This window comes from Oculina patagonica, chromosome 2 (genome assembly GCF_052425735.1).
Source record: "Oculina patagonica isolate OP01 chromosome 2, crgOcupat, whole genome shotgun sequence".
NCBI lineage: Eukaryota > Metazoa > Cnidaria > Anthozoa > Scleractinia > Oculinidae > Oculina > Oculina patagonica.
In genome coordinates, this window is record NC_135759.1 from 15996230 (window position 1) to 16018861 (window position 22632).

Sequence of the window (22632 nt, forward strand, 5' to 3'; positions counted from 1 at the left end):
GATCTTGATTGGCCAAGAGCAGTACAATTGATCCGAGAAAAAACTTGGCAGGAGTACCGTTACCCTTGCCAACCGTATGATATCAGAGAAACCTGCAATACCGTAAAATACCGGTTATTGTCTCCTCTCGCTTATAACCCCCCTCCCCCCGGTTATAAGCTTGACTTTCGGTTAAAGTCCTCCCCCCCCCCCTCCCTCTCTCAGATCGTTTGATCAGAGTGTAACCCCATGCAAGAGTCTTAGGGCGATTTCCATTAGACAGAACTGGCAGGCCGGCCCAGTGGTTAGGCCTTTTCCACTAGATTTTCCAACAAATCCACCACAACAGTGTAAAATTTTTATGCATTGACTGCTTTGGCAGGACAAATCTGACTAGCAACGGAATTCTGTTCTCGAATGTACCGGACCGGTCGGCCTGTTCTGACAAATAAAAGTGCCCTTAAGTCAGCCTATTTCCAAACAGTTTTTATGCCGCTTATAATCCTCTCCGGATGTAAGCCTTCCAAGTTATAAGCTCATGCTAAACCCCTTTATATGAATTTGTATAAGCCCAGGGTTAATAACCGGCATATTATATTACACTTACCGATACCTGACGGAAACCTGTTTTTTTATAATCAAGCATTACTTTCCAAAAAGTATCTAAAAATAGTAAAAGAATCTAAAAATAGTACCTTTCAGGTATCAATTCTATATTTCCTATTTATGTGGTTGCTATATTTACATATATAATGGCGTGGCCAAGTAGTTGAGCTCAAGACTGCTGTGTTACATTTTAGATTGTAACAGTTTAGACTCCAAACTCCAACCACTCGGGCCACGAGCCACCTTAGTCCTTAGAGAACAAAACAATTTAACGTTCCAGTGTTTTCAAAAGTAATTTCGTCGTGATCAAAAAATTATGTCGGATACAAGCTCGGGGCACCGGCTTTTGCGCTTCACTGAACTTACAAACCAAACGGAATATTAAACCTTTTGGCCAGAACTCTCATCCTTGAGTAGATAGTATCCCAGTCCATATAAAATCCTTGCAGATAACGGTTTGAGGCTTCTGTGATTTTGAACGCGGACCTTCCGTGCAACACGCGGCTGTTATTGAATGTTACCACGTCACCGGGCACCATTTTGTGCTCTATTTGATTAGCAGGGTCTCTCAGCATTCCACCAATAGTGAGGTACGCTTGGTACAGTTGAATGGCTTTCTCTGGTGAAACATGCATGATAGAATCACGCACGTGATTGTTGTAAGAGAATCGGATAACGTGCTCATTCTCGTCTAACCTGTCGGAAAACAATAACGACAAAAAAACTGAGGAGAGCGAAAAAAGAAAATGAAGTTAAAGAACACCACTTCAACAACACTTTCCTTATAAGGATTGGGTGCCAAAATCTTGATTGATGTGTGTTTGGTTTTGAACGCTGGTCACGTGAGGAAAAAGATGGCACATCGATGCATTCGATCTGAAGAAAACTCTACCACTCCTCATATCTCAACAATTCTTGGTCCCTTTTGGTAAAGTTTTCGTTACCCTTAGCTTACGAATTATTTAATTCCTTACCTGACTTATTTTGTTATTCCTCGATAGACCTTGTCAAGGTTGTAGGCAAGGCAACACCGTCAAAAATTACAGTGTTTGCATGGATAACCGATGGCAAAAAACTTTTTCAAAAATTGAATTGTGAACAACTTATGAATCGTAAGATACTAGACAAAGGATTATATTCTCCAAATTTAATGAATGTGGCTGTAATAGAAAGCATCCAGTTACGTTTTAAATTTTCCACACATTTGTCTATTTTTCCCCGCAGATTTACGTTCCGGCTCGGTGGGTTGACGCGGTTCGCGGTAAAAAAAATATAGACAAATGTATGGTAAATTCAAAACGTAACTGAACGCTTTTTAGCCCAGCTACATTTTTCAATTGCAAATTCGGTGAATAAATTCTTTTGACTATTATATTAACTTAACGATTCACAAGTTGTTCAGAATTTAATTTTTTTTTTTTAATTTTCCAGCGGATTTCCATACAAACACTGTAATTTCTGACGGCGTTGCCTACCCGTCAAGACGGCGTCCAAAACCTTGTTTCAATAGACTTAAAAAAGACTACGATTATTTCCTGGCTTTACATCTCGATCTCGCAAAATATATAGACTGTATCTAGGACCAACTAGCACTTAATAACTCAACTTACTCAATCATGAGACGAGGAAATTTCTTACTAAATTCACCAAACATGTCTTTCCCAAAGTCAACGAACTGAATTCGAGTCGTTGACAACAGTTCAAATGACTTCGGGTCACTTTCTTTCAACTGCTGCGAGACAAAAAATCCATCCACAAACTGGTTGGCGCCTCCTTCACTGGACACTTGCTCGATACAGTGAAGCATTTGCACCTAAACAAAAGCCATGGCAACAGACTTAGTTTTTCACACACCAAAATTGAAAACAAATACGTTTGGTTGGGAAAATAATCCCCAGTTGAACAAGATTGAATTTTTGTAAGAAATAACTAATGAAAAGTGTCCCTGAAAGAGATTCATTGCTTCTAGATTTCAAAATTTTCTGGAGGAAATGCCCCAGGACCCCCTACTGAGCAAGATCTTGCCTCGTCTATGGCCCTGCTCTTCCGTATTTTTTTCAGTGTGATCTTCTAATAGCGTTTCATTAGAGCCTTCACACATTGAAAAATTTATTAAAAGTATTCTTAAAAACTGTTCAACGTTTTTCAAGTTTACGCCATTAAGCAAAAAAGCGCCGTACGGTCAGGTGCAACGCATTTTTACAATCCCATGCATGATCAATATGCAGTGAATGAATAATTTTTTTTTGTGAAGTCTATTGTTTTGATAATATGTGTTGTAAGTTAAAAGTCAAGTACATGTAAATGGTTAAAGCATATTTCCTTATTAATATTGGCCTTTAGCTAGCTACTGATTATTTTAGTTAACTAATGAACTTACCCCAGGAACGTAATCAAAGTAAGGCAAGTCGACGTGTAATGGGAGAGAGTCTGCGGTGTACGCCAGGTTGTTGGCATCAAACTTTGCATGTACTTCAAAATGATGGCTAGAAATCAAATCACAGCTCAGTTAATGTGTGATCGTATCAGGCAATGACATTGCTACCTGCATAGTTGGTAGCTGCAGCGGGCAGCAGCTCGGCAGACCTACACTGTCTGTATGTAGTTGCCAACTCCCGGTACCCGTGTCTCCACAAAGGACTTGCGCTAAATAGATGAAGGTATGAAACGTCACGCAACGCTCTTCAGCACGGCTGAGCACGAAGGAGACTGGGTCGTAAATTGCAAAAATTGCGTGATAAAACAGAGACGTGACATTCGATCGTATTTCAATCGCCGCTCGCTTTGCTCGCGTAACCCAACTATTCGGGGGCCTGTTTGCAGGCTACCACTTCAAAGATTTTTAAAATACAGCGGTCATATTTATGCTGCCCTGCAAGCACAGTCGATCGATCTTAGGAAAGATCGTAGCGACTCCACAAGTTCGGTATATTTATGCAAATGTATTGTAAATGAGATGTTTGTTGCGAATAAACACTCCCTCGCAAAAATTCATAACAATATCCCCTCAGTACAAATTCCAAATATTTTCAGTCAATCAAAATCTACACTACCCTGCTAACCTGTGGTACATCACGGTATGCTAGCTTATATTCTAATGGAGCTAAGTTAAAAGTCTTTCGAAGGCTGCCGAAGCGTGGCGAATGTACATTAAATATTCACAGTGCTTTAACATCCCATTAGCATTTGACGTATTTTATCTTATACTTTAAAGCGATTTTCTTAGGAAGCTCCCAGCAAATGACAGAAGGAAATCTTCTGCGTTCACAGGCTACAAACGACTCCACTAGTAGCGATGACCAGAAGTGATAGATCACAGCTAAAATGTAGGCAAATAAATAAAAATCGAAACTCTCTTTTTAGTCACGATACATTGTGTATACATGTCTATGACGAATACAAAATTTAACATACCCGTAATGTGTTGTTTTTGCATATCCAACTCTATCACACAATTTATAGCCTTGGCCTTCTTGGGTAGGAGTGTTAGTTACAAGTGCAATTCCAACGCTGTGAAGCGAATGCAGCCATTCGTACAGTTTCAAGTCATCTTCCATCACCTCAGCAAAGTCATGGCGAGGTATCTTTCCTTGAAGCTGCTCTGCGTTCCAAAATATTACTCCTTCTCTGTTCAGTGTTAATGGTCCCTTCGAAACATCTTGTTCTTCCGCCAGGCGCCTGGAATGAAGCCACTCCGAGTTAAACACGCTGACATGTTTATCTGGCCAAGTGACCGAAATTTGTTCGCCATTTTGCAAAACGTCGACTCGATCTGGTTGAATGTCCATCTTTAATTGGCCCACCGTATCGAATGATCTTTGGAGAGAAGATTCGTGAAAGCATTGCGGACATTGGCAGCTATCGCGCAGAAAGACAAACGGATAGCGGTTAACTGTGTTGTTGTTCCATGTTACATGAAGCATGCCATTATCGTTCGCTTTGTGGATGTTCTGCACAGTTGGGTTGTTTGTCGATTGAGCTGCGGCGGCAGCGTAGTTAACTTTCAAAGCTGTAGAAGTGCTCAACAATCGTCGAGTTACAGGGCGAAATTTGAAGATGTACTTCAGTTGAGAAAGCATTGTTATTGTAGACGACACTGAATTCGAAATGAATGTCTACCCCAAGTTATGAGGATATTGTACAAGGTTCAGATTAGCTCAAGCCGAGATTTCCGATAAGGTGGTAACGCACGAATCAGTGTAGTTGACGTGACCATGGAGGCTTGGGTTCTGGTGTCCCCAGGGGGGGTACTCCGGGATCCAAGTGACGGGGATGTGCGAAGGATTTTTTTGGGGTCGAAATTTTCGATTCCGGGATTTTTTTGGGTAGGAGAATTTGGCAGGTATTTTTTTGGGTGACTTGATTTAAATAGGGGATTTTTTTGGGGTATTAAAATCAAACTAAAGTGCCTTGGCGCGGCCTTGGCAATTTAGGGGTAATTTGACTAGGGATTTTTTTGGGCGTTTTTTTTGGTCCAGGGATTTTTTTGGGTAATGTCGGGAGACTTAGGGATTTTTTTGGGTCCTGAGTTTTGCCTCCATTCGATCATCCCCGTCACTTTGATCCCGGAGTACCCCCCCCCTGGGTCTGGTGTCACGCACAGTATCAATTGAGACTGGCAGACATACAATTCCTAAACGCCAGAAAAACTCTGAATTTGTCTTTTCTGACAATTAAATGAAGTTGAACATGAATTCCATTTTATACTCTCGTGTCAACTTTACAATAATCTACGTTCCAAGTTTTTTTGCCGATATAAAAAAGAGATATCGCAATTTTAATTACAAAAATTAAAAATCATTTTTTTTTTTCTTTTTAATAATGTTGACCCTTTTATGGCCTTTTATATGTCGACTTACAGCTGCTTATGTTCATTTATGTATGTATGTATATGTATTTATGTTTGTATTTTATTTCGTACTTTGAACTTATTTGTCCCCCGAATCACGCCTTGCCACATCACATGTTTCGGGGAACAAGAGGAAGAAGGCTCACAACGGTTTGAAGACTGTCAGTAGTATAAATTGTTACAATTTGCTGATAATATAATGTCAAACAAATAGTCAGTCACTGCTGCTGAACAAATTGTGGTTATTTTCATGACATCAATGGTTACCATAGCAACAGTATAACCCGTTAAAAACACCCTTTATAGTTTATTTTCGCTTCAAGTACTCATTACTTAAAAACAAGCACAGCGATTCCCCTTTTTATTATTAAATAATAATCAGCATGTTTAGTCAAAAGGTTTTTCAAAGGTTAAAAAATATTCTTCGACTGGTTCAGAGCCACCTTCAATTTTCGGCATTATTATATAGCAAAAACTATTTGAGGTAACAAAGAAGTACCGCTTATCCCCTGTATCTCCTACCACATTTTCCAGATCTGATTTTTTTTTAACTTAGGCTTACGTCTTACCTTCTCCAACTCTCTTCTCGTTTTCTCTTTTTCTTCGCCTTTCTCTGTTTCTTGGTTATATCAGAAACCCAACCCTTATGAGATTCTGGTTATATCCTAAATTCTTTGTTTCTTTAGTTGATCCCTCTTTCACTTTTTACTCGTGGCTCTTCGGTACTTCTCTGCCTCTTTTGCCTGCCTTTTCTCTTTTTATTTTTCGCTGTTGTTTGATATTTCTTTCCCTGTTTAACCGAGCCATTCTCGTTGTATTCTTGTTGCTCTTCGCTGCTTTTCGGTCACTTTTCTTGGGGCTTTTCATGCTCCCGTTGTCGCTGTTCTTTGCTTCTTTTACGCTTGTTTTCTCTTGATCTTTCTCGCTCTCTTTTCCTTCGTAGACTGCTTGAGCCCTGTAGCCTTGAAAATGAATTTTCTATACCATTATTTGTCGACATTGACATAAAAAGAGCTCAAAATACAAACTTTTCCCCTCGCGTTTTACAGTCGTTTTGAAAATAAAATTTCTTTGCCACAACAGAGATCTTGGCAATGCGATTTCCCGCCAAGAAACGCGGGTTGCCACAGACGTCCTCCTCGTCCCCAGGCCTAATCCATGTGCCTTTTATCGCTTCGGAATAAAACTTACCGACCTGCGATCAGGCGTTATTTTTCTCGCGGCGCGGCGGAGGGGTCAACGGAAAAAAGAAAGCCTGATCGCAGGTTAAATAAAACTGAGATTTGAGGATTTGTCCAAAGAACGAAGTGCTATTAAGGTCGCGGGGGACACCTTAGGCTCATCATTATGCATTTATTTAAAGCGTATGCACGAAGTACAACGACTCACATCGACAACTTTACGAGATATTTATGACTGGAGAAAAATATGGGCGCGTGCGCGTGATTTGTAAAAAATCCCTGTTTCTTTGATATTTTAACCAATTGTTGAAGCATATTTTTATAGATGTTGAAATATACGTTTATTAATTATTAACCTAAAGTGTGACATTAAATTAGGCTTCGCTTTTGGCATGCGCTATTCGAAATACTTGCTGAAAACAAACTATCACGAAGGCAAACCTTCCACGACTCAGGAAGTGATTCAAACAAAAACAACTTGCCACTCTAATCCTTTCACTCAGTCAATTAACCTTTACCGAACTTTCCCACGGTCGATTTCAATACTACCAGGAATAATTTGATACCATGCGTTGGTCAGGAATTCAATAACATCCGCTCACAAACCGCTAACGGAGTTTGGCCAAAGTAATTAACTTACGTTTGTCGTAAACACCTTTTGTTAACCTTTCGGGTTATTTTAATAGTCCAAAATGTTCTCATAGTGTTTTCATGTTTATCACAGTTATTTTAGATTGGCAAGTACGAGTGTTTGTGCTTTTAGCTATGCTTAGAGTGAATTTAGTTAAAAGAAACATGTTTTGAGATAAGTTATGTGATCTTAGTTAATGCATCAGTCAATTGAAACCCCGGCCCCCCGACCCCCGGGACTTACCGGGGAATTTAACATTTACCAAGTGTTAAATCCCGGCATATTTCCCCGCCCTAGGGGCCTAGACGTCTGTTAAAAGCCCCGCATAGCGGGGGCATCCGAATCGACTTTCAGGATCATTCAGTAAAAAAAAACCGGACAAAAATCTCGATTTCGTTGCAGAAGTTGAAAAGTCTATTTCTTTCATTTATTCTCCATATATAGTTATGAGGTCGAAAAGAAACCTGATATAGTTTGTTACCGCCAAAAACCTTTTAAAATTGTTTGTCGTGGTCAGAGACACAAATTGGTCAAATTTAAAACCCGAAACACGCCTGTCGGAAGACCCATAATATCGGGGTGTGATTGCCCTAAAGAACGTATTTCAGCTTTTGTTGACCATCTACTTGAGCCGATAGCACAGCGACAAGCTTCGTGCGACAGACTTTCAGTAATAACTTCATTAAGATAATTACACTAAAAAAGCTTTCCTTGTCTCATTTACACTGTATGCGAAGCATACGAGGAATTTCATCAAGGAGACCCTCCCGTACCTAACAGGTTTTTAAGAGCCGGATGCTCAGTGTGATCTTTCAAGAAAGCTCGTTCCAATTCAATGGAAAAGATTATCTTTAAGCACATCAAACAGCCATGGGCACGACAATCGCCGCAGTTTCTGCTGTCATCGTCAAGGCCAAAATAGAAAACGAAATACTCAGACAAGTAGCAATAAGCCGATCCTTTGGAAACGATTTATTGACGACGTCTTTTAAACTGATGTGGGACACAAGAAGAGACAAAATAGAAGAATTTCTGCTAAAGGTAAACAGCTTTTACCCTACGATATAATTCACGGCTGAAATCTCAGAAACAGAAACTACTTTCTTGGAGACGATAGTGTACAAAGGTGGCAGATTCCAAGTACAATCAGTCTATTTTTATCGTGCGAACACATTAAATACAAACCCAGGCGTCGCGAAAGGCTTTATCAAGGAAGAAGCGTGGATACTTTTTAGAACGGATTCCTCAGAACGAACATTTTGAGAAAAGCATTTAGTCCTTTATGTTAAATCCCGGCTGCCGTCCCCGCTTCAGGTGATCGGATGCTGTTAAATCACCGCTCCGCGGCCCCGGTCTACTGACATTTTGTTAAATCCACCGCCTACCGGGGCCAACGCGCCGTTAAAAGTGCGTTAAATCCCGGCTTTGGACGCGTTAAATCCCCGCTAAGTCCCGGGGGTCGGGGGGCCGGGGTTTCAATTGACTGATGCATAATTGCGTTGGACGTAAACCTTAAGCTTCTTATGAGTAATTGCGTTGGTCGTGTACTTCAAAAGAACTGCGGAAACGTTAGTTTCCGATATAAACGAACAATGGAACACTTTAATTAAGGTTTACTCATACACGCGGGAAATATTTACTAAGTTTCATAATATAGCTTTTAATTCTTTTGTGCTGCTTAAAGAAAATAGGATCACGTACATTCTGGTTTCGAAGCATTCTGTCCAGCAACTGCCGTGATTGGTATCAACTATTCCGATTTCGGGATCGCTTCTAAAGATACTTTCAGTTGAGCGAAAGTTAAACATTCAATTTGGATGATATCTCACTTAAATCCATCCTCGGAGACCCAGGGGCAGTTAGTGGGGGCGACGGGCAGCTTATCGGGACAACGGGATTTTCGGGCGAAAGTTTACAACATCGAGCGTAACAGCCCCTGGGCACTTTGTCTTACCGAACCAGTTCCAGAAGCGTTTGAACTCCTTCCCCTTGATTGGCCACAAAAATATTTTTGTGGCCAATCAGCGAGGTTGACCAGAAGAGCGACTCTGACGTCTTCTTACACGAAGTTGTTTTCCTCATAGACACGTCCGTTGTTGTTAAGCCCGTCCATCGGATGATACTACGTGGGTCTCAGATAAAAAAGCAAAACAAAACAACGAGGCCTGGGAATATGTTAAATGTAGCATAGCGCAAGGAAACCAAAAGTTTTTAAAGCTATACGCGAGCACTTCCTGTTTATAAGTTTTGTTTTTGTTATTTAAATATCCAACAAATTAAACAAAAACCCTTTGTTTTAACTGTCAAGCTGGCAACAAAATAACAATAGGTGACGACAGCGATATCTTCGCTAACGCGTGGCCCGTGCAGTAAAGTACCCAGACCGTGGCAAGTTCCAGAAGTCGGGCAACGACCGAGAAAAATAATAAGAATTGTTGTTAAATTGAATAACTATTAAAAAGCGCGCAACTAACAGTGTAGAACTGGCAGTCGTCTAAGGCTTATTTTTTTCTGAGACTCTCCATGTAATAGCATCCGATTGATGGGCAGAGCATCCACGACGAGTCTATGAGGAAAACAACTTCGTGTAAGAAGACATCAGAGTCTCCTGGCCGGTCCTCGTCGCTGATTGGCCACAAAAATTTTTTTTTGGGGCCAATCAGGAGGAAGGAGTTCAAACGCTTCTGGAACTGGTTCGGTAAGACAAAGTGCCCAGGGGCTGTTACGCTATATGTTGTAAACTTTCGCCCGAAAATCCCGTTGTCCCGATAAGCTGCCCGTCGCCCCCACTAACTGCCCCTGGGTCTCCGAGGATGACTTAAATCCTACTCTGAACTCGAAGCACGTTTTCGACTATCAAAGAAACCGCAATTTCTATAGTTCTCGCGAACTTCAAAAGAATGTAGCTTTTAGCCAATCACTGCGCAGTATGGACTTAATCGCCAGTTTTTGGTGTAAGTTCATGAGTTACTGCCGGCAACGGCTGAAAGTAAGAGCTGAAGAATAAAGAAGACTACTGATCCTAGAGGCTGAAGTCTGACTGAGTTAGTCCCCTAGTTGCAGTGCATTTTGTCCTGTAACACAATTTAAAACAACACTTAGCGATATACGTTCATATAGATTGTAGGAAGTCTTTGAGCTTATTTTTATTTAAATTTTACTATTTTTGCAACTAGTGTACTCAGAGTAATCGCAAAAATATTCGGCATAAACAATCGTGTCCTTTTTGAAAACGCATTGTTCTCACCATAAAAGCGTGGAATATGATTACCATAATTACATCTCTCCTTGGCAAAATGATCGTATTTAGGTCGGGACACCTTCGGAAATCTCAAAGTTTGGACTTTTCCGACAATTTTGTGGCAGAGAATACAGCGCGGATACAGAACTCCATGACTTGCCACTGCAGATAGGTAAACTATGAATACTGTAGTGTGTCATAACAGAAGCGGAATTTTAAAAGAGCGCTTTTAGAAAGAGGTAGAAGACATTAATTTCAAATTTGCGCACTTAAACCGCCATAACTTGCTGGCAAACTTTAAATTAAAAAATCCGCTTCTGTTATGACACTCTAGAGGTATTGACTGATTAGTTTTTGTCAAAATCGCAGTGTGCTGTCTTCTACTCGTTCCGCAAACTCTGCCACAAAATCATGTTTTTCCCAATTTGGCACTAACGAGGCTATAACATCGCCGTAAAATGCAATCTACCAAATAAAAGATGACATTCACAATCTTTCATCATTTCGTTATGTCTCTGTAAATTTTGAGCTTAATCGCACCCACAACAGCCGAGAAATAAGCGTTTTAAAAAATGCAGGTCAAGCAAAATTTCCCTTCATGAATTTATTCATGATGTTGGTATCCCCCGCGACCTTAAACTTTATATAATTCAATATTTCTGCTATTAAAAGGGTCAACTGATCCTACAAAACCACAAATAAAACAAATGCAAGACTGTGTTTTATTGCAGTTAAAGAATTATATTTTGACATGTTAGGGACCGGTCATTATTTATGTAGAGGGGGGGGAGGGAAAAATATGTTGGAAAGATCAAAATTTCTGTAAGGCCCCCCCTCCAGGCCATGTAAGTAGCAAGTGACCCCCCCTTCTTTATTCAATATTTACGTGATGACCCCCCCCCCCACCTCATATCTCCCTTTATATGCCTCAAGTAATTTATTATTAAATGCATGTTACATACAATCTTAATTGCACACTTGTTCTAATTCAAAAAGGCTGGATCAACACTTAGTCAACCAAGGCTTCTTTGCTATGGATACTTGTCCAGCAATACGGCAAATTTTTGGATGAGTTATGTGTATAGTAAACATACCTCTATTATTAACTCCTTAACTTTGGAAAAGTGGTAGTTTTTACAAATTATGCTCTCATGGTGAACACAAATGTAATATCCATGCAAAATATAATTCCTTTCCAATGATTTTCCTAAAGTTGTAAAGGGATTACTTTGAATTCTTGTTGTCATAAATATCATGTTTTATTACTTCTTGGGCTATTGCAGTGATAATCATTTTGTAAAAAGAAAATAATTTCAGTCAAACCAGATATTAAAGCAGATTATAAAGGTCTGGTTTCTTTATTAACTAAAATTAATTTTAAGATAACAATGGAGTTTAGAGTGAAAACAGTATTTCTGTAAAATACAAATCACTAAAGTTGTACATAATAGTGGAGTTTAAACAAAAGAAAACAATAGAAATAGCATAAAATTGTACAATTTAGCATCTCACTGTTTCACATATGGTGTTTGCACTGTTCTATTTAACTGTTTTACCCACCTCAAACTGCTTATCCCCCCCTAAACTTCTTTATAAAAAATTTTAGCCCCCCCCCTCTTGCCACTCTGAAATAGCCTTGACCCCCCTTCTTTTTTTCCCTCCCCCCCCCTCTACATAAATAATGACCGGTCCCTTATGGCGTATTTCTGAGCAAACCCATGTGTTTTATAATCAATAGTGCCAAGGGCTCGACATCTCAATCGAAACTAAAAATTTGTGAGGAAAGGAACAAAATCGTGAAAATCTGTCAGGTCTAGATACGAATGCTAGAAACTAAAAAAAAGTGAAAAAAAAGTAAGTTGCAAAGCTGCTACATATTTGACTTCACCTTTGAAGGGCGTCAAATGTGAAGTCAAAGCTATAAGCATTTTTGACCTCGCCTTTGCCTTCAATTTCCAACGGAAAAAGAGCGCGAGTGCATCGGCGATATGATATGAGAGGAGGAGAATGCAATTCTGCTTGCATCACTGTGAGTAACTAGGAATGTTAAGATTGTTGAAAACGATTCTTTAAATAAATGTTACGAAAAATGGGATTCTGTTACACATTTGCTTATTTGTACACTGGGAAAATTCGATTTGGGAACTGAGATTTGGATTTCGCAACTGGGTCTCGGATAAAATTAGTGAACGATACCTTGTGTCGTTTATGTTAGTGACAGAAACTGTTACTGTCCCGTTACCGACCCAGGGGGGGGGGGGGGGGGTAATCCGGCTAGTTAATGACGGGGATGATCGAAGGATTTTTTTGGGTTTGAAATTTTCGATTCTGGAATTTTTTGGGGTTGGAAAATTTGGTAAGTATTTTTTTGGGTATCTTGATTTAGAAAGGGGATTTTTTTGGGTATTAAAAACGAACTAATGTGCCTTGGCGCGGCCTTGGTGTATTTATGGTATGATGAATAAACAAAACGAGCGTTCTTTGTGTTTTTTTATTGCACCTCATGGCAATTTAGGGGTAATTTGACAAGGGATTTTTTGTGGGGTTATTTTTGGTCGAGGGATTTTTTTGGGTAATGTCGGAAGACTTAGGGATTTTTTTGGGTCCTGAATTTTGCCTCCATTCGATCATCCCCGTCATTTACAAGCCGGAGTACCCCCTGGGGGTAATCGAAAATCCAAGATTAGTACATTATGTACAGTATTTCGTACACAAACGCTACTGACTTTCCCGGCTATACCCTTGTGATGAAAACAAAAATAGTCCCTTTCAGTTTGATCCTTCGTTTTTATACGGTTGCTATTTACACAATAGCCTGGCCATGTAGTTAAACTCAAGACTGCTGTGTTACACATTCTACACCTAGTTGCAAGAAAGTCTAGCAGTAAGGCCCTGTTAGGGGTTTTTGGGATAAGGGATAACAGGTAAAATAATTTTAGGGATAAGGGATAACGGGAAAAATAGTTGAGGGATAAGGGAAGAACAGGATTAGTTAAAGGGATAGTTGAAAAACAAGATCTGTGACGTCCAGGCTCTGTTTTTATCACCCTCGGCTTGTGTTTTTTACATTTTTGCTGACATTTTTTACACCCTTGATCGGTTATCGGTTACCCTGGGTACCAGAGGATTTTTTCTCGCGCGCGGTGGATACTTCGGCTGGAGTAGTTTGTCACGCCACGAGTGGCGAAGCCGCGAGAAAAATTCCGGCACATCAAAACAAAAACATCAAGACATTTCACAGGCGCCTTTCACGTAACTTCACGCAGTGTTCGCTATATTTATACACCAATCACAGCGTTGTTTAGATTAGAAGACCCATGGGAGGCCATAAGAAGCCAATCAGCTTTCTAGTCCAGATTCTGGACTAAACTGATATAAACAGGCTTGTCATTGGCTCGGCGCTATCAAAGGATTAGCGCTCTGTTCCAGAGGTTTTTCGCGCGGGTCACAATAAAGACATGACTGACACCGGAAACCGCGCAAGAAAAACCTCTGGCACCCAGGGTAGTTATCGGTCGTATTGAGTCAGTTCAACCAACGCTTTGCACCAAGAGCACCGCTTTTGTCCCGGATGGCCTGGGGTGAGTGACCACATGCTCTGTCTGGTCCCACGTGCGCTTTTTATTCTTATCATCATGGCATTTGTTAAAGAACTGCATGAAGTTACTGCATGCATTTACAAACAGAGTGATCGAGAAACCTACCGTAAAGTAGTAATACCGTAAAGTACAACAATTAATTACAGTACTTAACAATGAACACCATATGGACGATACGACTAAAATGGCTTTGTCGAACACCAAACCCGCCTCACAAACCGACTCCGGTCGGGAGACCTATAATTTCGGGAGATTCAGGTCCAATAGAGAGACTATCAGCATTTGTTGACAAACTACTCCAGCCGATAGCACAACAACAAAAGTCCTATCTCAAAGATACAACCGACTTCAAAAACTTCATTGAGAGGACTAAAATTCCAGAGAACGCAACTATGGTATCAATGGACGTAACCAGCTTGTATCCTAATATATATCACAAGAAGAGGGAATTCAAACAGACCAAACAGTATGCGAGGCATACGACACTTTTAATAAAGACACACTTCCCCTCCCTACACGTTTATTTGCGCAAGCGCTCAGGCTTATATTACAGGAAAACTTATTCCAGTTTTATGGTTAAACTTACCTCACACACGGAACTGCCATGGGCCAAGGCGGTCGCTTTTGCAATATATTTATGGAAACAGAATTTTTTTAGCCAAAGCGCAATCAAACCTCTCGCTTGGAAACGATATATCGACGACATTGTTTCTCCCTCTTATCTGGGACGCAAATAGAGAGGTCTTAACTCAGTTCATTGAACAAGCAAATAATCATCATCCTACAATCAAGTTCACAGCTGAAAGTTTTCGATGCAGAAACTACTTATTTAATTTCCTGGACACCAGCGCTTACAAAGGCAAAAAGATTCATTCAAGCCCACTGAAACATTTCAGTAAACTTATTACTCGTCGTGTCACCTACAAAGAGTTAAGAAAGTTTTCATCAAAGGGGAGGCCTTGAGACTGCTTAGAATAACATTTGAGGAAAAAATCAAGCACTTCCAATCAAATCATATCGAGAGAGGTTACCCAGAGACCCTAGTCCAAAGAACTCTCGTGGGATTTAATTTTGAAAGCAGGAAGCAGGCCTTACACTGAACCAAGTACCTAACAACCAAGAACCTTAAAACAAATAAAAAATTTTGGCTTTTGTAACGCAATACCACCTAGCAGTACCAAACATGAAGCAAATACTCATGAAAAACTGGCATTTGATAAAACAACAACAATTGATCAAAAAATATTCAAATTACCTCTCCTTAGGGACCGGTAGAGGGGGGGAGGGAAAAATATGTTGGAAAGATCAAAATTTCTGTAAGGCCCCCCCTCCAGGCCATGTAAGTAGCAAGTGACCCCCCCTTCTTTATTCAATATTTACGTGATGACCCCCCCCCCCCCACCTCATATCTCCCTTTATATGCCTCAAGTAATTTATTGTTAAATGCATGTTACATACAATCTTAATTGCACACTTGTTCTAATTCAAAAAGGCTGGATCAACACTTAGTCAACCAAGGCTTCTTTGCTATGGATACTTGTCCAGCAATACGGCAAATTTTTGGATGAGTTATGTGTATAGTAAACATACCTCTATTATTAACTCCTTAACTTTGGAAAAGTGGTAGTTTTTACAAATTATGCTCTCATGGTGAACACAAATGTAATATCCATGCAAAATATAATTCCTTTCCAATGATTTTCCTAAAGTTGTAAAGGGATTACTTTGAATTCTTGTTGTCATAAATATCATGTTTTATTACTTCTTGGGCTATTGCAGTGATAATCATTTTGTAAAAAGAAAATAATTTCAGTCAAACCAGATATTAAAGCAGATTATAAAGGTCTGGTTTCTTTATTAACTAAAATTAATTTTAAGATAACAATGGAGTTTAGAGTGAAAACAGTATTTCTGTAAAATACAAATCACTAAAGTTGTACATAATAGTGGAGTTTAAACAAAAGAAAACAATAGAAATAGCATAAAATTGTACAATTTAGCATCTCACTGTTTCACATATGGTGTTTGCACTGTTCTATTTAACTGTTTTACCCACCTCAAACTGCTTATCCCCCCCTAAACTTCTTTATAAAAAATTTTAGCCCCCCCTCTTGCCACTCTGAAATAGCCTTGACCCCCCCCTTCTTTTTTTCCCTCCCCCCCCCTCTACATAAATAATGACCGGTCCCTTATATCATACAAAAGGGGAAGGTCTCTTAAAGATATACTCGCAGATCAAAACTATGAAAATAGCTAATTCACGTGCACAAAAGTTGTGCAGGCCTGTCGACTTTTTTATCAAAGTTATAATAGTTATTCTTAAAGGTAAACATAAATAAGATATTTATTGTTTATAATGAGACATTTATGCAAGATTTCACTTTTCTGTATGGTGAAAACTCAGACAGAGATACTTTTAGGGAGAACGCTGTTGATACTTTTAGGGATAAGGGATAACTGTGCCCGAATTAAAGGGATAAGGACTCCAAACTCCAACCACTCGGACCACAAGCCTCCTTAGTCCTTTGAGAACAAAACAGTTGAACGTTTCAGTGTTATCAAAAGCTACTTTGTCATGATAAAAAGTTCGATCGGATACGAACTCGGGACAGAGCTGCCTGGCCAAGACCTTTACAAACCAGACGGAATATTAAACCTTTTGGCCAAAACCCTCATCCTTGAGTAGACAGTATCCCAGTCCAGAAAAAATCCCTGCAGCCAACGGTTTGAGCCTTCTGTGATTTTGAACGCGGACCTTCCGTGCAACACGCGGCTGTTATTGAATGTTACCATGTCACCTGGCACCATTTTGTGCTCTATTTGATTGGCAGGGTCACTCAGCATTCTACCAATAGTGAGGTACGCTTCATATATTTGAATGGTTTTCTCTGGTGATGCAAACATGATGGAGTTACGCACGGGATTGCTACAGGTGAATCGAATAATTTGCCCATTCTCGTCCAACCTGTTAGAAAAATAACAAAAAAAGGAGGAATTACTGGTTACCAAAATCATGATCAATGCGTCTGTTTAGTTCTAAACACTGGTTACGTTTGCACAAAGGAGCGCAGATTATCTTTCGCAGGTTATTAGCTGCACTTGCATTTGATCAGTGCAGATAGCTCGACTCGTCCCATACCCTAACTTACTTCTTCTTCCATACCATAACTTACTTCTTTGGTTTTACTAGTTTAAACGTTTTTTAAAGGCTTTCTTCAAGCTGAACCTTCAGTTTAAAACGAAAGGTGATGGAAATCGAGTCTCCTGCAATCCTGGATGCATTTCACAGATTTTCGCAAATGTCTTGACTGGCTAGCTTGCATGTTATCCCCCTCTCCCCCAACTCAATGTTGTTTTATGGGGTTTGCAATTCACCAGGCTTTGTTTCCATAAAACGACAACATTGACAACATTGAAATAGGGGAGGGGGGATTGACAAAAAATAAGCTGTAGTACCAAAATTGGTGAAAATTAGCAGTGTCTCAACCGTTTTGGCCGGGATGGTAGTTGGGGGGTACTTTCACGTTTTGTAGCTATACACAATAAAACACGATAATGAGTCCCACACCCCACCCCGAAAGTAGTTCCTCCTGAAAAAAAAAAAACGTCCCCACATCTTCTGATAATCAGTATCACGTCCGAGAGAAGTCCATGGGCTTGTGAAGAGTGATACAACTTCTTCAGATTATAATTCTGAGCGCCCTTTATATTAGAGCTTGTTTTCTATATTTTATGTCGTTAGAGTATGCTCAGAGATGTTTGTCTAACGAATGTGGAACTCGTTTCAAGTTTTTTTTTAAGTTGTTATGTTTAGTGAGACTGACCATTCGGTAGTGTTTATATTGTATTCCCAATATAAACCAAAACGTTTTTGAAACGCAAAATTCATTCCAATGATAAGCCCCTGAAACCTTTCTAACAAATATAAGCCCGCAGCTTAGGAATTGTACGGTATCTGAACCAATTTCACTGTTCATCGTTTGTCCTACTTTTTAGCTGAGTGTAGCACAGAACTGCAGATAATTACAGTGCAATAGTTTACAATTTCAACCCACCGACCAGCTAGCTCAGATGGAAGAGCGCCGGACTACCGTGCGGGAGGTCTCCTGCCCCGTCTCCTGCATCTTCAGTGTTTCAGTCAGCAGGGGACGTAAAAGAACCCACTCATCGTAAAGAGCCACGGTAGGGCATGGAGTTCCCGATGTTGTGGTCTGGTCTTTGCTCACTGTGCTGTGTACTGTGAAATGCTCGGAGATATTAGCTGTATAAGCAACTCTGCGAAATCCAAAGGTTAACAAAGTGATGAAAAACCCAACTTACTCTATCATGAGACGATTGCATTTCTTGCTAAATTCACCAAACACGTCTTTCCCAATATCAACGTACTGAAATCGAGTGGTCGACAACAGATCAAAAGTCTTCGGGTCGCTTTCTTTCAACTGCTGCGCCACATAAAATCCATCCGCAAACTGGTTGGCGCCTCCTTCACTGGAAACATTCTCGATACAGTGAAGAAGTTGCACCTAAACAAGAGTCACGGCAACATATTTAGCACTGTTTTCCGTCGCATTTTGTTTAACACTACAACCAGTAGTTAAAGGCTACTGCACGTTAGGGATGTTGGTAAAGAAAAGTACCATAAAATCCTAGTTATAAGCACCCACCCCACCCTCCACTCCTTTAATACACAGCGTGAAAATTGGGATTTACGTGAAATTAAAGGTGGTTAAATCTTAACGCTACCGTGTGTAAATGTGATTTAAAGTTGGTGTAAAGGAGTCTTTTTATCTACCTTTATACTTGAGTGTAAAGCGGGCATAAAGGTCAGCTTGAAGAACGTAAAGTTAGCGTATAGCTGATTAAATTCCAAATTTACGCCAGCTTTACTTGAGCTTTACACCACGGTAAAGTTATGTTTTCATGCTGTGTTTAGTGACTTAGAAGTATATTGCTATGGTAACGTGTGGTAAGCTTAAAGACTATTCAATGGAGAACGTATCTTTTTGGAGGTCTCCCTTTCTTGCTTGGTCTATAGTGACTTATTTGTTCAACTGATTACCTTACCCCAGGAACATAGTCGTAATACGCCATGTCAGTGTGTAACGGCAGATAATCTGTGGTGTAAGCCACGTTGCTGGGATCAAACTTTGCTTGTACTTCAAAATGAGGGCTAGAATCAAATCAAAATGTCATTCTTGAAATGCCGGTTGGAATTGGAATGTTTTGTTCTGTTGGAAGAGAAACGTTTCGCTTAATTAAAGGGGCAGTATCATGGCGATTTTGATGCATTTTCCCCATAAAGGAGCTAAAATTATGCCTCAATAGCTTCATTCATTCACAAGATGCGCAGAGAACACCAATGTGAAGATATAACGTGAATAGTTGAAAGGAGAGCAAAATATATTTAGTTTTTAACGATTTATCCATGACGCATGGACAGAGTTTGAAAACGTCTTCCAGACGTTTTCAATTTTTGTTAGAAATCTCATGCTTGTATACCTCATGATAATACATCTTTTGTTACTTTCGTGGACTGTTATAGTCATTTTTAACAAAGCTAAATTGTTTCGCGTCTTCCCACCCATTGGCTGTTAGAAGCGAAAAGTCTCACTTCTTTCTCCTTACGGCGGGGGTAAACATGAATTTGTAATTGTAAGAGGTTTTAAGAAAGGATAAAAAAATATGGAACACAGATGACCCCAACGCATTTTTAATTTCAAATTCTAATTTTAAAATCACATTAAATCTTCAATATTTCTTATTACGCTAGATTTTACTAATCCTTTCAGAAAAACTATCTTCTCCCAAACATCCGCAAAAACCATCAAAAAAATAGTAACAGATTTGATGTAATTTAAGGTACCTTTGACACGAGTCAAAGTCACATTTGCACCTTTGTCACCGAACCTTTGGAGTTTGATAAACGTCAAAGGCGGTAATATCTTTGATCAAAATCAAAGACGGCCTTTGCTGCATTCAAAGGTATGTGAAGGTATGGCAAAGACGACCATTACCACCTTTACTTCAAGTCAAAGATATGGGTCAAAGGCGATTTTTGGCTGTTGGAAGTCAATGATCGTCAATCGTTTCGCTTTTTACTCGTGCCCATTGCTGGTGGAAGCGAAACATGTCGCTTTTTTCTGGTGAATGAGTTATGTATACTGTATTTCGTCAAGAGCAATAATCGTTTATGGCTCCTGATACTGAACATTTTGCTTGTAAGCCATGGGCTTATAAAACTTCGTAAGGGGTTTTGGGTGGGCGTATCACTGCACATTGTTATTTTATTCAAATTTGGTTTGGAAATATCCCTCAGGGCCCATAAGCCTCCCGATGTCACGAAAACTAAAAATTTACATACCCGTAATGTGTCGTTTTTGCATATCCAACTCTATCACACAATTTATAGCCTTGGCCTTCTTGGGTAGGGGTGTTAGAAACGAGTGAAATTCCAACACTGTTAAGCGAATGTAGCCATTCGTACAGTTTCAAATCATCTTCCATCACCTCACCAAAGTCATGGCGAGGTATCTTTCCTTGAAGCTGCTCTGCGTTCCAAAATATTACTCCTTCTCTGTTTAGTGTTGACGGTCCCTTCGAAACATCTTGTTCTTCCGCCAAGCGCCTGGAATGAAGCCACTCCGAGTTAAACACGCTAACATGTTTATCTGGCCAAGTGACCGAAATTTGTTCGCCATTTTGCGAAACGTCGACTCGATCTGGTTGAATGTCCATCTTTAATTGGCCCACCGTATCGAATGATCTTTGTAGTGAAGATTCGTGAAAACATTGCGGACATTGGCAGCTATCGCGCAGGAAGACAAACGGATAGCGGTTAACTGTGTTGTTGTTCCATGTTACATGAAGCATGCCATTATCGTTTGCTTTGTGGATGTTCTGCACAGTTGGGTTGTTTGTCGATTGAGCTGCGGCGGCGGCGTAGTTTACTTTCAAAGCTGTAGAAGTGCTCAACAGTCGTAGAGTTACAGAGCGAAATTTGAAAACGTGCTTCAGTTGAAAAAGCATTTCCGAGAACGAGAATAAATGCTTACCCTTTTATAACCTCCTCCCACCGCGAAAAAAAGACGCCTGATCGCAGGTTAACCCTATTAAAGCTCAAAGAGGGTTCAACGCGTGATATACCGCAATAAGTTCAAGTGTCACGCACCATTTCATCGCTTAATTCGATTAATTAAGGAAATCTGTCATTTAGGTATTTTTAAAAGGGCAAGTACTAAAACCCGACACATCGAAATGAAACCACCGAAACGAAACCGTCGAAACAAACGAAACGAAATCACCGAAACAAGCAAAACTTCAATATTTCCGCCACTTACCTTACTATACACTCCGTTTAGCCTACAATGCACTCCGGTAAGTCTACTATACACCCTGGTTAGCCCTGACTCGTCCCCAGTCGTCCCTCCGTGTTGAGCAGTCGACTTAAGACGGACTCAAAAGACGACTGGGGACGAGTCAGCTGGTTAGCCTACTATGCACTCCGGTTAGCCTGTTTACGGTTAGCTCTCAATAATGGTAATGGGTTTGGCAACTTTTTTCTTTGCAATTTCAAAGCCGAAGATTTTTCAAGATTTTCCGAGTTTTGTTCAAGGCCACACGGAAGTTTCGAACTTCTCCGAAGACTAGCGAAATTGGCCGAAGATTTCCGAGAAAGTTCAGAAGATGCTTCAACTTTCGGATCATTCAGCATTAAAAACATGACTTCATCGGTATCTTCACGATTGTTGAAATTTTGGCCTTAAAAGAAACGTTTTTAAAAGATCTTTTTGAGCAACTTTTTGGATTTGGGAGGAACTTTATAAGAAATTTCGAGCAACTTTTGGACAGCCCTATTTATGACTGTATCATTTTAATTTATTAACCCTTAACATGCTAAGCGCGGATTATTCCGGGATTTGGAGGAATGGCCATTCTGCCACTTATGACGTCACCAATTTACACGTCAGCAGATTTTTGTTATTTGCATCTTCTAGAGCTTGGATAGATCTTTCCACAGGACTGTCCATCTTCAATATTGACTGCATTCCGACAGAGCTAATCGAAAAAAACGCGATCAGTTTTTGGTGTAAAATTGGTGCTAAAACAGGCCAAACGTACAGATCAAAACTTTTCAGGCCAGTGGAAGGGGTGCACAGAGTAAAAGATAGAGAGAATAAGAAAGCAGAGAAAAACGAAAGGAAAGGAGCAAGGAAAAAATCGGAAAGTCCAAATTTTGGCTTATGCGCATGCGCCAAAGTAAAATATTGTACATTTTTACATGGAAATTTTATCAAAATCTTCCTGCATTGTCAGAAAATACATTTTTAGCAAATTTAGAGAACTTTTGGACCGTAGAGCCAAGAAAATCGATTAACGGTCAAAAAACGCGTTTTTAGGAATAATTTCAGCATATTAAGGGTTAAGCGCTTCCTGTTTTAGGTATATGTCATGTCATGTAGGTGATGAAAGGGGTACGTTTTCTGTCAAAAATGGCGTATAAAAGGGAAAGGGGTTGGACCTCGGGGCGGAGCCTCCCAGTATAAAAC

The 22632-nt window shown here is 40.0% G+C and overlaps 2 protein-coding genes across 3 annotated transcripts; both read right to left on the bottom strand.

The window, feature by feature from the left end:
* Positions 1-196: 196 nt before the first annotated feature.
* LOC144643205 (gamma-butyrobetaine dioxygenase-like) lies at positions 197-4752 on the bottom strand. Its single transcript, XM_078502391.1, has 4 exons — positions 4000-4752; positions 2966-3071; positions 2196-2398; positions 197-1281 (listed from the first exon to the last, which is right to left on the bottom strand). Exons 1-4 carry the CDS (start codon positions 4662-4664, stop codon positions 948-950), a joined length of 1308 nt encoding a protein of 435 aa, XP_078358517.1. The 5' UTR covers positions 4665-4752; the 3' UTR covers positions 197-947.
* Positions 4753-16346: 11594 nt separating this feature from the next.
* Positions 16347-21276, bottom strand: LOC144643206 (gamma-butyrobetaine dioxygenase-like). 2 transcript variants are annotated; one of them, XM_078502392.1, is made up of 4 exons: positions 20448-21276; positions 19151-19256; positions 18407-18609; positions 16347-17051 (listed from the first exon to the last, which is right to left on the bottom strand). In XM_078502392.1, exons 1-4 carry the CDS (start codon positions 21110-21112, stop codon positions 16718-16720), a joined length of 1308 nt encoding a protein of 435 aa, XP_078358518.1. In that variant the 5' UTR covers positions 21113-21276; the 3' UTR covers positions 16347-16717. The 2 variants fall into 2 exon arrangements, with proteins under 2 accessions (XP_078358518.1, XP_078358519.1); XM_078502393.1 differs by lacking the exon at positions 16347-17051 and adding an exon at positions 18146-18323.
* Positions 21277-22632: the final 1356 nt, after the last annotated feature.

Bases quoted from the DNA above. Each gene is read 5' to 3' on its own strand.
- LOC144643205 (XM_078502391.1), bottom strand. From the start codon at position 4,664: ATGCTTTCTCAACTGAAGTACATCTTCAAATTTCGCCCTGTAACTCGA. The intron at 3,072-3,999 runs GTATGTTAAATT...TTTGATTTCTAG, and splicing joins GCAAAAACAACACATTACGG to CCATCATTTTGAAGTACATG. The intron at 1,282-2,195 runs GTAAGTTGAGTT...GTTTTCCGACAG, and splicing joins TTTCCTCGTCTCATGATTGA to GTTAGACGAGAATGAGCACG.
- LOC144643206 (XM_078502392.1), bottom strand. From the start codon at position 21,112: ATGCTTTTTCAACTGAAGCACGTTTTCAAATTTCGCTCTGTAACTCTA. The intron at 19,257-20,447 runs GTATGTAAATTT...ATTTGATTCTAG, and splicing joins GCAAAAACGACACATTACGG to CCCTCATTTTGAAGTACAAG. The intron at 17,052-18,406 runs GTAAGTTGGGTT...TTTTTCTAACAG, and splicing joins TGCAATCGTCTCATGATAGA to GTTGGACGAGAATGGGCAAA.